This window comes from Meriones unguiculatus, assembly GCF_030254825.1.
Source record: "Meriones unguiculatus strain TT.TT164.6M chromosome X unlocalized genomic scaffold, Bangor_MerUng_6.1 ChrX_unordered_Scaffold_31, whole genome shotgun sequence".
Taxonomy (NCBI): domain Eukaryota; kingdom Metazoa; phylum Chordata; class Mammalia; order Rodentia; family Muridae; genus Meriones; species Meriones unguiculatus.
The window spans coordinates 5,112,276-5,129,454 of record NW_026843707.1 but is presented as its reverse complement, the minus strand read 5'-3'; the positions used below and the strand labels follow the sequence as shown (position 1 = coordinate 5,129,454).

General features: G+C 36.6%; 1 protein-coding gene across 7 annotated transcripts in view; it reads left to right on the top strand.

Moving 5' to 3' along the window:
• Window positions 1-17,179, top strand: part of Dmd (dystrophin) — a 2,365,055-nt gene that overhangs the window by 257,275 nt on the left and 2,090,601 nt on the right. For all 7 annotated transcript variants that reach the window (XM_060376797.1, XM_060376795.1, XM_060376794.1 and 4 more), the window contains exon 2: window positions 2,191-2,252. In XM_060376797.1, coding sequence (XP_060232780.1) covers window positions 2,191-2,252 — 62 coding nt within the window. The remainder of the gene's footprint in view (window positions 1-2,190; window positions 2,253-17,179) is intronic.

Here is a 17,179-nt window from a genome sequence, read left to right as displayed (position 1 = left end):
GTGAAGGGTGTTGTTTCCCTAATTTCTTTCTCAGCCTTTTTGTCTTTGGTATACAGGAGGGCTTCTGATTTTTTTGAGTTGATTTTGTATCCTGCCACTTTGCTGAAGGTGTTTATCAGCTGAAGGAGTTCTCTGGTTGAATTTTTGGGGTCACTCATGTATACTATCATATCATCTGCAAATAGTGACACTTTGACCTTGGACATGGGGCAAGATGATCAATCCTTGTTTAGAAAGACAGATGGGATGTGCATTGAATGTATGACAGGAGTCTACTGAGCGCATCTGAAAGACTCTAACTAGCAATGTTTTCAAAGCAAAGACTCATGACCAAACCTTTGGCAGAGTACAGGGAATCATAAGAAAGAAGGGGAGTTAGTCTGATGGGGAAAGGATAGGAGCTCCACAAGGATCAAATATATCTGGGCACAGGGTCTTTTCTGAGATTGACATTCAACCAAGGACGATGTATGGATATAACCTAGAACCTCCACTCAGATGTAGCCTGTGGTAGCTCAGTAACCAATTGGTTTCCCAAAGTGAGGGGAACAAGGACTATTTCTAACTGGAACTCAATGACTGGTCCGTTGGCTTCCCCACCCCCGAAGGGAGGAGCAGTCCTGTTAGGCCACAGAGGAGGGCTTTGCAGCCAGTCCTGAAGATACCTGATAAAACAGAATCAGATGAATGGGGAGGAGGTCCCCCCCTATCAGTGGACTTGGAAAGGGGCAGGGTGGAGATGAAGGAGGGAGGGTGGGAGTGGGAGGGAATGAGGGATTGGGACATGGCTGGGATACAGAGTTAATAAAATGTAACTGATAAAAAAATTATTAAAATAAAAAAGAAATTTAAAAAAATAAAAAAAGAAAAGTATTAGTCTACTTTTAGTTATTCAAATTTGTCAACTAAGAGAGTCTTGCATATTGTAAATTTCTGATTTTTGTGATACCATATGGATAATGTTGAAATTGACTGTATGTATAGTAGCTTGTATGAGTAATATTAAATAATAAGAAGGCATATTTTGATGAAGAATAAAATTTTCCATCTAGAATAAGAGTGATTTGCTTTGCACATTAGTAGAAAACTCTTCTTGTGGTTTCATAGTTTTATTTAAAGGTAGTCATCTTTTAGTGTAAGCATACACTTGTTATGGAAAAATTATTTGTAATATTTCATCTGTTATTAAGAGAAAAAATGAAAGCTTACTATTGAAAACTGTAAAAGAAGAAATGAGTTTTCATTTCAAGGCATTCCTTAACATTTTTGTTTGTTTGTTTGTTTGTTTGTTTACCTAAGTTTAGAGCCATATCTTATATATTGTATAGATACGTTAGTTTATTGATTACTAAATTTTGAAGAAGGTATTTTAATAATGAAGATATTAATAATAATGAAGGTATTTTTCTGCCAATTTAGCTCAATAGTAATGTTTAGCTTAGGGAAACAAATAATTCTATAATGATGGCTTTTGTAAAACTGTTTCTTAGTATTTTCTCAACCTAATTTCTTGGCACTAATCTGTGGAGATTTTTCTTTGGGTTCTTATTTGTAAGGCAAGATAAGTCATTTGCACCTGCAATTTCCTGGATTTAGATAGAAATACTCACTAGAAATTTAACTTGTGGTACTGGCCCTCCCTAAAAATCACTAATGTTTGTAAAATAGTTTTTTCTTGAGTTCTTACTTTGTGTAGAAAATAAAAAAACACAGGTAAACTAAGCTATGCTCCTGGTTGTTAGGGAGCCTTTCTTCTATGAGGGTCAGACCTATGTTAGAGAATATGGTAGTTGTAAAGAAATAAATAATCCTTTCTTTATAAATGAGGAAGAGAATAGAGAGAATGGGTCAGGAATACATTAGCTAAATAAATATTACCATATGTTTGCATTTAATTATACCAGGGTGACTAATGTTTATCAGGGGATTAAAAATATTTCATTTATTTGATGAAACTAATTTCAATAACATTCTTATTTTTGAATGAGTATGGACCTTACCATATCAATTAATTTTAGATATAATTTTTAACTGAATACTCAATAAGAAGATTGCTCAAATTCAACTTCATTTATCAACAACTATAACACTAAATTTAAAATAACACTAACACATATTACTTGAAGGTTATTTTGATTGTAAAATATAGGCTTAGTTATAACATTTTTGCTCTTTTATTTTACAATGTAGATGAAAGAGAAGATGTTCAAAAGAAAACATTCACAAAATGGATAAATGCACAATTTGCTAAGGTAAGAATATTTTTTTTTAATCAAGTATCCATTGACTTTTGCGAATGGATTCTAGAACTATATATTTTACATGGTGATGTTATTTTTTTATCTGTTATGTGAATATGAGCAGTTCAAATCCTCAAATGTTACATGGTGTTTTGATTCAAAGCATATGAATAAGAGGTCTGATTTAAATTTATAAACTATATATGTTTAATTTATTTCATTGGCCAATCATTACACTATACTCTGTCAATTATATGATCTATTGTGTAAAAATACCACAAATTCTGTATCCATTACTCCGTTGATGGACATCTGGGTTGTTTCCAGTTTGCACAGGGTCTTTTCTGAGACTGTCATTCAACCAAGGACCATGTATGGATATAACCTAGAACCTCTGCTTGGATGTAGCAAGTGGTAGCTCAGTAACCAATTGGTTTCCCATAGTAAGGGGAACAAGGACTATTTCTAACAGGAACTCAATGGCTGGCTCTTTAACCTCCCCACCCCCAAGGGAGGAGCAGTCCTGCTAGGCCACAGAGGAGGACTTTGCAGCCAGTCCTGAAGATACTGGATAAAACAGGATCAGATTAATGGGGAGGAGGTCCCTCCCATCAGTGGACTTGGAAAGGGGCAGGGTGGAGATGAGAGAGGGAGGGTGGAATTGGGAGGGAATGAGGGATACAGAGTTAATAAAATGTAACTGATAAGAAAAAACATATATGATCTATATCAAACACTGGAAAATATAAGGGACTTTAGTGGTGATAAAACTGTCATACTTTGCCTTTATTTATTTAATTGTAAAAAGCTAAGATAGTTGAATGTGGGTTTATTCAGCCTCTTTACTTAGAACACATTTTAAAATTAGGTAAAATAATAAACCATCCTCTTTCCTTTTATTTTTAATTTAATTTTTTAATAATTTATTCACTTTACATTCCAATTGTAGCCCTATCCCTCCCTCCTTCCCCCTATTCTGAGTCCTATTTCTCAGAAAGGTGGAGTTCTCCTCATCTATCATATGACCCCAGCCTATAAGTGTCATTAGAACTACCTGCATCCTCTTCCTCTGTGGCCTGGTGATGACCCCCTCCAAACAGCAGGAAGTGATCAAAGAGAGGGCAGCAGTGTCCATGTCAGAGACAGCCCCTTCTCCCCTTACTAGGACACCCATATGGAGGCTGAACTGCCCATGTGTTATATCTGAGCAGGGCTTCTCTTCTCTCTGTTCTCCATGCATGGTCTTTGGTTGGTGCATCAGTGTCTGCAGGACCACTTGGTCTCAGATTTGCTGTTTTTCTTAAGGAGCTCTTGTCTGCTCTGGTTTTTCTCTCCCCCCACTCTTTTCTATGATTCCCTGTACTCTGCCCAAAGTTTGCCTGTGATTCTCTGCATCTGCTTCAATCCCCTGTTGGGAGGAGTCTTTCAGAGGACATTTATGGTAGGCTCCCATACTGTTCCCTCTCTTCTACAGCTTCAAGTATCTATTCTATTTGCACTTCTGAATGAGAACTAAGCATATTCCCTAACCTGAGTGCTGTAGCCCAGAACCAGAAAGACACACTTGGAATATACTCACTTATAAGCAGATATTAGCCATAATAGAGGATAACCTTACCACAATCTATAGTCCTAAAGAAGTTAAATCATTCTTTGTTCTGCCAGCATCAATATATACCCTCTCTATTTATGCTTCAGTTTTAATCAAGATTGATAAATTAACCCTAGTTTATCATATATATAAACACAAGGTAAGATTCCAACTTTGGAAAATAACATTTCAAGTACAATTTAAAGAGGTTAGAAAACTCGAGTTTCATTTAATCATACTATATTTGTGGAAGTGAACAAAATGTTTTATTTATGTATTAATCTATCTATTTATATAATCATGTATATGTAAGTACAAAAATCTCAAGGATCTATTTAATATACCAAATTCAGAAAATGGGCAAATAGGAGAAAATTTGTTATCCCTTATATGAAAATGACTTGGAAGTAGCAAAACTGTGATAATGGACTCTTGACATTTTAGTAGAAGGATATGGAAGCCCATTTTCAGAACGAACTTTAAGTAGATTGTATTGTACTATTAATAAATATGAACTATGTTCTCCTTAGGTCAATCTCCTTTTGCAAACCTTTTAGTGATAGAACAAATGTTACACAGAAGAAAAATAAAAATCTCAAGATTTATTTTATTAAGAATTTTTAAATTTTTTTATTAATTACACTTTATTCACTTTGTATCTCCCCATAAGCCCCTCCCTCCTCCTTCCCTTTTCTACCCTCCCTCCCCCTTCTTCACACAATTTAATGTCAAAGTAATGGGAAGAGGAACTGCCTCTGACATAATCTGATTGGCCTGCTCTTTGATCACCTCCCCTTAAGGGGAGAGCAGCCTTTCCAGGCCACAGAAAAAAATTATGAAAGACAGTCCTGATGAGACCTGATAAACTAGGGTCAAATCAGTGGACTTGGGGAGGGGCATGTGTCAAAATTTATTTTTTATTAAAAAAGTTTTTATGCATTGTTATGGTATTACAAAATAAAACATTCCAAATTACATTTGAATATGTAGGAGGAGATAAATGTTTCTGAATTCCCACTGACATTTAATTTTTTTCTCACTGAATTAATACTTAATAATATTTCACCACAGAAATTACCTGGAGATAAGCCCCATTAATCACCCACTAAGCCTCTTATTTTATGGATGAGAGACACAGATAGGAGTCTTGTCTGACAAGTCATATTTAATAAGAGCCAAGGTTGGAAGATAAGAATCTGCAATTTCCCTTATTAAACACCCAGTAATGTTTGTTTAGTCACTCTCTGTAGCTGTGTTAGTAGTTTTTTATATAAACCCATATGCATGTATTTAAATAACTTTTTAGGACAGGGGTAATGGAAGAATAGAGGAAGAGAAGAGATTTTTTTTTTTAAAGAGAGGAAATAAATAAAACTAAACTGAAAAAAAAACGGAAATGTATTCTTAAAGCAAAGAGTTTGTTGTTCTTTTTTAGTTTTGGTTTATTGTTGTTGATTTTCAAGATATTTCGTTTGTGTAGTCTTGCCTGTTTTTGACCCATTTTGTAGACCAGGTTGGCCTTGAATTCTCAAACATCTACTAGCGTTGCCTCCCCAAGTACTGGGATTTTTGTCATGTGTCACAGCACCCAGTAAGACAAAGTTTTTTTAACTAAGTGGAAATCATGTATAATTTTAAAAAATAACAGCAACTAAAAATGAATTTATAACTATTCAGGTGAGGTTCTTAATTCTCAGAATGTTTCCAAGATTGGTACACAGGGTTTATTTAGTATATACACTGCCATTATAAAAACCTATTAGTGCTTTAAACAGGCAACAGATAGGTTTTTAAATAAATATTTATGTATAATCATAATTAAAAATATATTTTCTGGAATAAGAAATGTGAAAGTACTCCAAATTTGTAAAGCAGCAGAGTCTTCTCTCTCTTTTTTTTTGTTTGTTCGTTTGTTTGTTTTTTTTCCCCAGAGTCTCATACATTATCAGGCCTAAAGCTCACTATGTAATACAGATTGGCTTCACACTAAATATAAGAGCTTCAGCCTTAGGAGTGCTGATATTAGGAGTGAAGCATGAGAAAGCACTCATGGACTAGTGAGTGATTGTTCTAAGTGTGTAAACTATATACAATTTAATTTTCAAATTTGTAATGTGTGAGTTTTTATTATCAAAATCTATATCTGCCTGTTTTTAACACAGTGATATTATGACGTATCATTTATCATAATGCTATTTTGATGTGTTATCATATAAGACAATGTCTGAAAGTTCATCTTCTTTGAATAAATTTTTCGTACTTCCTCAGGAATTAAGTACAACATTCTTTGTTTTAAAAAAAGTTCATATTTTAAAAATCAAGGAAGAGTCTAATACATATGCCTAACATCCTAAAACTCAACCCACACTTACTTCATTTTTATTCCAATTATTCCATAAATCTGTTACAGTTGGATCAGGAGAGTCATTAGCCATTCCAAAACTGAAGCTCTATTGGGAATAGAAGAAAACATTTTTGCAAACATGTGAGAAACTCTTTTCAGAAATAAAATTAGAACTTTAAAAGTATTTTTACACATTATATTTTTGTCAAACTCTCATACAAGAGGCTACTTTATCCACTTATAAGTGAGTATATACCATATGTGTCTTTCTGCTTTTGGGATACCATACTCAAGATGATCTTTTCTAGTTCCCACCATTTGCCTAAAAATTTCATGATTTCCTTGATTTCAATCGCTAAGTAGTGTTCCATTGTTTGACTGTACCAATTTTTTTTTTTTTTTTTTGTATCCATTCCTCAATTGAGGGACATCTGGGTTGTTTCCAGCTTCTAGCTATTATGAAGAAAGCTGCTACAAACTTGGTTGAGCAAATGTCCTTGTTGTGTACTTGAGCATATTTAGGATATATGACTATATGACTAGGAGTGGTATAGCTGGATCTTGAGGTAGCACTATTCCGAATTGTCTGAGAAATCACCAGATTGATTTCAAAAGTGGTTGCACAAGTTAACATTCCAACCAGCAATGAAGGAGGGTTCCCATTTCTCCACATCCTCTGCAGCATGTGTTGTCACTTGTGTTTTTGATCTTAGCCGTTCTGATAGATGTTAGATGGAATCTCAGAGTTTTGATTTGCATTTTCGTAATGACGAAGGATGTTGAACATTTAAGTGTTTCTCTGCCATTCATATTCCTCCATTGAGAATTCTCTGTTTAGCTCTGTACCCCAATTTTTAATTGGTTTACTTGATTTGTTGCTGTTTAACTTCTCAAAGTTTATATATTCTGGATATTAGCCCTCTGTCATATATTGGGTTGGTGAAGATCCTTTCCCAATCTGTAGACTGGTTTTGTTCTGACGACAGTGTCCTTTGAGTTACAGAAGCTTTTCAGTATCACGAGGTCCCATTTATTGATTGTTGATCTAAGAGCCTGTGCTGTTGGTTTTCTGTTCAGGAAGTTGTCTCCTGTGCCAATGAGTTCAAGGCTCTTCCCCAATTTTTCTTCTAACAAGTTTAGTGTGTCTGGTTTCATGTTGAGGTCTTTGATCTACTTGGACTTTAGTCTGTGCAGAGTGATGAATATGGATTAATTTGCATTTTCAACATGTACACATCCAGCTAGACTAGCACCAGTTGTTGAAGATGCTATCTTTTTCCATTGCATCATTTTGGCTTCTTTGTCAAAAATCAATATCCATAGGTGTGTGGGTTTATTTCTGGGTATTATTCCATTGATCCTCCTTTCTGTTTCTATGCCAGTACCATGTCATTTATATTACTATTGCTCATTAGTACAGCTTGAGATCAGGGATGCAGATGCCTCCAGATGATCTGTTGTTTTACAAGATTATTTTAGCAATTCTGGGTTTTTGTTTTTATTTTTATTTTTCCATATGAAATTGATAACTATTCTTTCAAGGTCTGTAAAGATCTTTATTGGTATTTTGATAGGAATTGCATTAAATCTTGATTGCTTATGGCAGGATGGTCATTTTCACTATGTTAATCCTATTGATCCATGAGCACGGGAGATCTTTCCATCTTCAGATATGTTTTTCAATTTCTTTTTTCAGAGACTTGAAGTTTGTTTTTTTTTTTCAAACATGTCTTTCACTTTTTTGGTAATAGCCACATCAAGGTAATTTATGTTATTAGTGGCTATTGTGAAGGATGTAGTTTCCCTATTTTCCTTTTTAGCCCTTTTGTCTTTCATATACAGGAGGGATACTGATTTTTGATTTTTTTTTTTTAGTTAATTTTGTATCCAGCCACTTTGCTGAAGGTGTTTATCAACTGTAGAAGTTCTCTGGTTGGATTTTTGTGTTCATTTCTGTATACTATCATATCATCTGTAAATAGTATGACTTTGAATTCTTCCTTTCTTATATCTATCCTCTTGATCTCCTTTAGCTATCTTCTTGTTCTAGCTAGGACTTCAAGTACTACTTTGAGGAGACACAGAGAGAGGGGGCACCCTTGCTTTGTCCCTGATTTCAGTGGGATTGATTTAAGTTTCTCTCCAGTGAATTTGATGTTGGCTATAGGCTTGCTGTATATTGCCTTTACTACATTTGGGTTTGTGCATTGAATCCATGATCTGTCCAAGACTTTAATTATGAATAGGTGTTGGATTTTGTCAAATGCTTTTTGACATCTAAGTAGATGATCATGTGGTTTATCTTCTTAATTTTTTCGATATGGTGGATTACATTGGCCGATTTTCTTATACTGAATCACCCCTGCATGCCTGGGATGAAACTTACTTGGTCATGGTTGATGATATATTTTATGTGTTCTTGTATTGGGTTTGCAAGTATTTTTTAAGTATATTTGCATCAATGTTCATAGGAGAGATAAGTCTAAAGTTGTCTTTTTTTTGGCTCTTTGTGTGGTTTAGATATCAAGGTGACTGTGGCTTTACAGAAAGTGTTTGGTAAGGTTCCTTTTGTTTGTATTTTGTGGAATAGTTTAAAGAGAATAGGAGTTAGCTCTTCTTTGAAGGTCTGGTAGAATTCTGTACAGGAACCATCTGACTTGAGCTTTTTTTTTGGAAAGGCGACTTTTGATGACTGCTTCTATTTCTTTGGGGGTTATTGGACTATTTATTCTATTTATTTGATAATGATTCAATTTTGGTACATTTATTCTGTCAAGAATTTGGTCCATTTCATTTAGATTTTCAAATTTTGTGACATACAGGCTTTTGAAGTATGACCTAATGATGGTTTGCATTTCCTCATTGTTTGTCGTTATGTCCCACTTTTGGTGTCTGATTTTGTTGATTTGGGTACTTTCTCTAGGCTTTTAGTTAGATTGGCTAAGGGTTCGTCTATCTTGTTGAATTTCTCAAAGAACCAGCTCTTGGTCTCATTGATTCTTTCATTTGTTTTCTTTGTTTCTAATTCTAATTAGCTGAAATCCTAATTCAAGGATTTCAACTCTGAGTTTGATTTATTCCGATTGTCTACTCCTCGTGTGTGTTTCTGCTTCTTCTTTTTTTCCCACTAGGGCTTTTAGGTGTGCCATTAAGATGTTTGTATGAGATGTCCCCAACATCTTTCTGGAGGCATTTAGTGCCAAGGACTCTTAGCACAACTTTCATTGTGTCCCTAATATGGGTATGTTGTGTCTTCATTATAATTGAATTTTAGGGAGTCTCTTGGTTCTTTTTTTTTTATTTCTTCCCTGACCACATTTTCATTGAGTAGAGATTTGTTTAGTTTACATGGGTATGTAGACTTTTTGTTATTTCTGTTTTTGTTGAGGTCTAGTTTTAGGCCATGGTTGTCTGATAAGATACATGAAATTGTTTTTGATCTTTTTCTGTCTGTTGAGGCTTGCGTTGTGTCAAACTATATGGTCTTTTTTTTTTGAGAAGGTTACATGAGGTGCTGAAAAGAAGGTATATTCTTTTGAGTTTGGGTGAAAAGTTCTATAGACATCTATGAGGTGCATTTGATTTAGGACATTTGTAAGTGTCATTATTTCCCTATTTAGCTTCTCTATATATCTGTCCCTTGGTGAGAGTGGAGTGTTGAAGTCTCCCACTATTAAGGAGTTGGGATCAATGTGTGATTTAAGCTTTAATAATGCTTCATTTACAAAGGCAGGTGCTCTTGTATTGGAGGCATAGATGTTCAGAAATATGATGTCATTTTGTTTGATTTTTGCTTTAATGAGAATGAAGTGCCCCCTCCTCATCTTTTTTGATTAATTTTGGTTGAAAGTCTATTTTATTAGACATTAGAATAGCTACCTCAGCTCATTTTCTGGGCCCCCTTTTTTGTATCTTTTTTAAAATTTATTCATTTATTTTTAAATTTTATTTTTTTCTTATCAGTTACATTTTATTAACTCGGTATCCCAGCTGTATCCTGCTCCCTCATTCCCTCTCAATCCCACCCTCCCTCCCTCATCTCCACCCTGCCCCTTTTCAAGTCCACTGATGGGGGGGAGGTCTCCTCCCCATTCATCTGATCCTGTTTTATCAGATATCTTCAGGACTGGTTGCAAAGTCCTCCTCTGTGGCCTAACAGGACTGCTCCTCCCTTAGGGGGTGGGGAGGTCAAAGAGCCAGCCATTGAGTTCCTGTTAGAAATAGTCCTTGTTTCCCTCACTATGGGAAACCAATTGGTTACTGAGGTACTACGGGCTTCATCCGAGCAAAGGTTCTAGGTTATACCCATACATGGTCCTTGGTTGAGTGTTAGTCTCAGAAAAGACCCTGTGCCCAGATATATTTGGTCCTTTTGGAGCTCCTATCCTTTCCCCATCATACTAATTCCCCTTCTTTCATATGATTACCTGTACTGTGCTGAAGGTTTGGTTATGAGTCTTTGCATCTGCTTTGAAAACATTGCTAGTTAGAGTCTTTCAGATGCCTTCAGTAGACTCCTGTCATACGTTCAATGCACATCCCATCTGTCTTTCTAAACGAGGATTGATCATCTTACCCCATGTCTGCTCTCTTGATTATCTTTTTTAGGTGTATAGATTTCATTATGTTTATCATATCTTATAGGTCTCCAGCCTGTTTCTCTGAGGTAGTGTTTATCTTTGTTGCACAGGTGTGTTTCTTGGATGCAGCTGATGGTTGGATACTGTTTCTACAACCATTCTATTACTCTCTGTTTTTTTTATTGGAGAATCTATTCCCTTGATGTTGATAGAAAATAGTAACCAATAAATGCTAGTTCCATTTATTTTATGGTGGAGTTGGTGGGGTTTCTGTGTTTCAGTGCTTGTTTTCTTTTCATTCTTTGTTGTAAAATTATCTATGTTCTGTGTTTTCTTGGGTGTAGTTGTTTTTTTTTTTATTATTGGAATTTCCTTCTAGTAACTTCTATAGTCCTGGTTTGCTGTGTAGATATTGTTTAAGTTTAGTTTTTTTCATGGAATATGTGTTTTTTCAATATATGATGATTGAAGCCTTTGCTAGGTACAGTAGTTACAGTAGTCTGTGTTGACTACTGTAACTACTGTAACATGCAGTTTCTTAGAGTCTGCATGACATTTGTACAGGCCATTCTGTCTTTCATTGTTTCTCTTGAGAAGTCTGGTGTGATTCTGATAGGTGTACCTTTATATGTAACTTGTCCTTTTCCATTGCCACTTTTAATACTTTCGTCTTCATTCTGTAGATTTAGTGTTTTGACTATTATATGACATGAGGAGTTTCTTTTCTGGTCTAGACTATTTGGTTTTCTGTAAGCCTCTGTATGTTTATGGACATCTCTTTCTTTAAGTTGGAAATTTTTTCTTCTATGATTTTCTTGAAAATATTTTCTGGACCTTGGAGCCTGGAATCTTCTTTTTTTTTTGTACATTCCTCTTATTCTTAGATTTTATCTTTTCATAGTGTCCTCCATTTCTTGGGTGTTTTGTGTTTGGAAGTTTTCCAATTTTACTTTTTCTTTGAGTGATGTATCAGTTTCTGCAATTGTATCTCAGCACCTGTGATTCTCTCTTCCAGGTCTTGTATTCTGTGGTTGATGCTTATTTTGTGTTTCCTGATCTTTTCTCTAAGTTCTCCAGCTCCAGGGTTTTCTCTGTTTGTCTTTTCTTTATTAATTCTAATTCTCTTTTCATGTATTGCACCATTTTTTTCATCTTTTTTAATGTGGATTCCTGTTTTTTCATGAGGGCCTCTATTTTGTTTGTTTCCTCTCTATATGCCACTTCTTCTGCCTTTACCTCTGCCTCTTTTTGTGTGGCTGTATTTGCCTGCATATCTTTGAAAGATTTCTTTCCTCTTTATGTGTTTATCATAAATGGATAAGTATAGCTTTCAAATCATTTTCCTATGTTTTCTATGAATTAAAATATGCATTGAGTTTGGGGTTTGTTGGTAAAGCCATGATGTCCTGACTTTTTTGGATGAGTTCTTTCTTTCTTTTTTTTTTTTTTTCAATGCAGTTTATTCAGGAACTTTGAACAATCCTCGGACCCTGGGGAAAGCCAGCCCCCAGCTTAAATAGCCTCTGGGTAGCCAACCCAGGCGTGCCACGAGGGCAATGCAGATAGGTCCACATACATGGAAGCAAGCCAGATCCTCGGCCTTAGCCAAATGTGGAGTTGTTCGTGACAGAGAGCCCTCACCATCGGGAAGGTGGAAGGCGGAAACCAGCTCCATCTTTAAGGCGTAGCATTCCGCAGCTCTCTACAGTTCCCCCTTTTTGTTTTAGACGCATCAGGCAAGAGTAGAGGTCTGATCTCTGATATTAGAAATAAATTGGGACTTTGTACCGATGTTCATTTCGGTGTCATCCACCCAAAGAGCATCAGATACCGTCTGATACCTTTTTCTCAGAGGCGGGACCTGGGGCATCAACCCGCATGCAATCAGACATGCTCTTCTCTGGGTCCAAAGCGGCTGACCCTGAGTGCAGTGCTTAGCCTCGCATCCTGAGCGTATCATTTTAGCTTTTTATGGTATCCAACCATGCTTGGGGAGAATGTCCTGCTTCAATGGCTGTAAAGGCCTGAATGATCATGGCTGCATCACACTGTTGTGAGACTCTAATCTTGCATATATACCACAGGCAAACCAAGGAGACCAACACCAGAAGGCCTGCTAACACTCCCATGCCCGCCCATTCCTTCAGATGATTCATGGCTGCAGCAATCCATGTTGATAATCCTGTGGCTAGTCCTGCGTCCGTCCACTCTGGTAGAATTTACTGTGACAATGGCCACTGTCAGCTGCTCCATCGTAGTATTGAATTCTCTAGTCCAATTACCTAAAATATAGCTCGACAATTGTTTAGACAGATTTGCAGCACAGGAAAAATTCTCATGTTGTATGCTAGTGACACAAAGTCCAGCATACTTTCATTGACAGCCAGGTTGAGCGATTTGCCATAGGTTATCAATTTGCTCCTGCAAGAGGTCAATCCTCTGATTGAACACCATCAAGCTTCCTTTTAGTTGAGCATTAATTCCTTTATGTCCAATAATTTAAGAACCTTAAATGACTTTCAAAATTGGATGAGTTCTTTTTTTTTTTTTTTTTTTACATTTAATTACATATTCTGTTTTTTTTTTTTTTTTTTTCAATGCAGTTTATTCAGGAACATTGAACAATCCTCGGACCCCGGGGAAAGCCAGCCCACAGCTTAAATAGCCTCTGGGTAGCCAATTCAGGCGTGCCACGGGGGCAATGCAGATAGGTCCACATACATGGAAGCAAGCTGTTTGTTCCTTGAATCTGTATTTCAGACTGTGACTGTCTGTCTTTGGTGTCTGTAGTATTCTTCAGTAAGATGAGAGAGGTCCACTGTTTTGAGATAGGATGTTAGATTTTCAGCTGTAGATATGGGAGGAAGGTGACAGGTGCATATTAATGAGTGTGAGCATGTACCAGGAAGTGAGCCTTGAGGGTGAGAGTGCTAGAGCTTGTAGTAGCCTGAAAGGGTGGAGCTTAAGCACTGGAGGAGTTGCTGTGGTTGCTCAGGTTCCCTGAATACCTCAGGGGCTTATAGGCCTATTGTTCTTTTTTTCCTGGTGCTCAGAATTGTTTCCCTTTGCTCTACCATTGTCTTCTTGGATTTTCTGTCTTTTGCTCTTTAACTGAGAATTAAATCTTCTTCCCAGTCTCCACAGCCTTCAGAACTAGGTAGGACCAAATATCATACCAGGATTTTTAGCTCACAGCCAGCCTGTGATTATTTTTACTAACCAGGGTAATTATGTGAAACAATAAACATCCTCTAAATGTCTTGTCATATAATTGTATACATATCTACTGCTTCTATACCTCTAGAAAATTTTGAGTAATGTCTTCCTACATGCAAAATGCAAACTATAAAACTCTGAGAATTTGATTTAGGGGATGTTCTTGAATTTGATATATTGATTTCTGAGATATAAGATGGATTTCATTCAAATTAATTTTTTCTTATATATGAAACTTGTCAAAAGAATGTATACAAGTTTGCATTCAGACCAACAGTGGAAGAGAGTTCCCCTTTATCCACAACCTCTCCAACATGGGTTGTCACTTGAGTTTTTGATCTTAGCCATTTTGGTAGGTGTAAGGTGAAATCTCAGAGTCGTTTTGATTTGTACATCTCTGGTGGCTAAGGACATTGAGCATTTCATTAAGAGTTTCTCTGCCATTCAATATTCCTCCATTTAGAATTCTCTGTTTAGCTCAGTAGCCTTCCTGTATACAAAGAACAAAATGGCTGAGAAAGAAATTAGGGAAACAACACCCTTCACAATAGCCAGAAAGGACATAAAGTACCTTGGTGTGAACCTAACCAAGCAAGTCAAAGACTTGTATGAAAAAAAATTTCCAGTCTCTGAAGAAAGAATTACAAGAAGATATCAGAAGATGGAAAGATCTCAAATGCTCATGGCTTAGCAGGATTAACATAGTAAAAATGACCATCTTACCAAAAGCAATCTACAGATTCAATGCAATTCCCATCAAATTACCAACACAATTCTTTACAGACCTTGAAAGAAAAATTCTTACCTTCATATGGAATAACAAGAAACCCAGAATTGCTAAAACAATTCTATACAGTAAAAGATCTTCAGGAGGTATATCCACCCCTGATCTCAAGCTGTACTATAGAGCAACAAAACTAAAAACTGCATGGTACTGGCATAGAAACAGACTGATGGTTTATTGGAATCAAATAGAAGACCCAGACATAAATCCACACACTTATGGACACCTGATTTTTGACAAAGATGCCAAATCCATTCAATGGAAAAAAGACAGCATCTTCAACAAATGGTGCTGCTCTAACTGGAAGTCTACATGTAGAAAAATGCAAATAGATCCATAATTATCACCCTGCACAGAACTAAAGTCCAAGTGGATCAAAGACCTCAACAGAAAACTAGACACACTAAACCACTTAGAAGAAAAAGTGGGGAATACCCTTGAACTCATTGGCACAGGAGACAACTTCCTGAACAGAACACCAACAGCACAGGCTCTAAGAGCAACAATCAATAAATGGGACCTCATGAAACTGAAAAGCTTTTATAAAGCAAAGGATACTGTCCTCAGAACAAAACGACAACCTACAGATTGGGAAAAGATCTTCACCAATCCTATATCTGACAGAGGCTAATATCCAGTATATATAAAGAACTAAAGAAGTTAAACAGCAAAAAATCAAGTAATCCAATTAAAAAAATGGGGTACAGAGCTAAACAGAGAATTCTCTGTAGAGGAATATCAAATGGCAGAGAAACACTTAAAGAAATGTTCAACCTCATTAGCCATCAGGGAAATGCAAATCAAAACAACCCTAAGATTTCACCTTACACACATCAGCATGGCTAAGATCAAAAACTCAAGAGACAACACATGCTGGAAAGGTTGTGAAGAAATGGGAACCCTCCTCCATTGCTGGTGGGAATGTAAACTTGTACAACCCCTCTGGAAAGCAATCTGGCGCTTTCTCAGACAACTAGGAATAGTGCTTCCTTAAGATCCAGCTATACCACTCCTAGGCATATATCCAAAAGAGGCTCAAGTACACAATAAGGACATTTGCTCAACCATGTTTGTAGCAGACTTATTTGTAATAGCCAGAAGCTGAAAATCAGCCCAGATGCCCCTCAGTGGAGTAATGGATGCACAAATTGTGGTATATTTACATAATGGAATATTACTCAGCAATAAAAAACAAGGAAATCAGGAAATTTGCAGGTTAATGGTGGGATCTGGAAAAGATCATCCTGAGTGAACTATCCCAGCAGCAGAGGGATGCACACGGTATATACTCACTCATATAGACATATAATATAGGATAAACCTACTAAAATCTGTACAACTAAATAAACTAATCAAGAGGGAGGACTCTTGCTAAAATGTTTAATTCCTACCCAGAAAGGCAAAGAGGCTGGACATCAGAACAAGAAAAGAGGGAACAAGTTAGGAGCCTGACACAGAGGGCCTCTGAAAATCTCTGCCCTGCAGACTATCAATGTATATACTGAGACTTATGGGCAACCTTTGGGCAGAGTGCAAGGAATCTTAGGAAGGAAGTGGGAAACAGTAAGATCTGGAGAGGACAGGAACTCCATAAGGAGAGCAACAGAACCAAAAAATCTGAGCACAGGGGTCTTTCCTGAGACTGCTATTCTAACCAAGGACTATGCATGGAGATAACCTAAGACCCCTGCACAGATGTAGCCCATAGCAGTTCAGTATCCAAGTGGGTTCCATTGTAATAGGAACAGGGACTGTCTCTGACTTGAACTGATTGCCTTGCTCTTTAATTACCTAACCCCCTGAGAGGGAAGCAGCATTACCAGGCCACAGAAGAGGACAAGTCACCCACTCCTGATGAGACCTAATTGACTAGGGTCAGAGGAAGGAAAAGAAGTCCTCCCCTATCAGTGGACTTTGGGAGGGACATGCATGCAGAGGGTAAAGGAAGGGTGGGATTGGGATAGGAGGAGAGAGGGAACCATGGTGGGGGATACAAAATGAGTGAAGTGTAATTAATAAAGAAAAATAAAATAAAAAATCAGAAAAAATAGAAGGAAACGGGAAAAAAGTGTTTATCTGCCATTCTATATTCCTCTAATGAGAATTCTCTGTTTAGCTCTGTACCCCATTTTTTAATCCCATTGTTTGATTTGTTGCTTTTTAACTTATTGAGTTTTTTATATATTCTGGATATCAGCCTTCTGTCAGAGAAAGGATTGGTGAAGATCCTTTCCCAATCTGTTGACTGTCGTTTTGTTCTGGCAGCAGTATCTTCTGCTTTATAGAAGCTTTTCAGTTTCATGCGGTCCCATTTATTGATTGTTGATCTTGAGCCTGTGCTGTTGGTTTTCTGTTCAGGAAGTTGTCTCCTACACTAATGAGTTCTAGGTTCTTCCCCACTTTTTCTTCTAACCAATTTAGTGT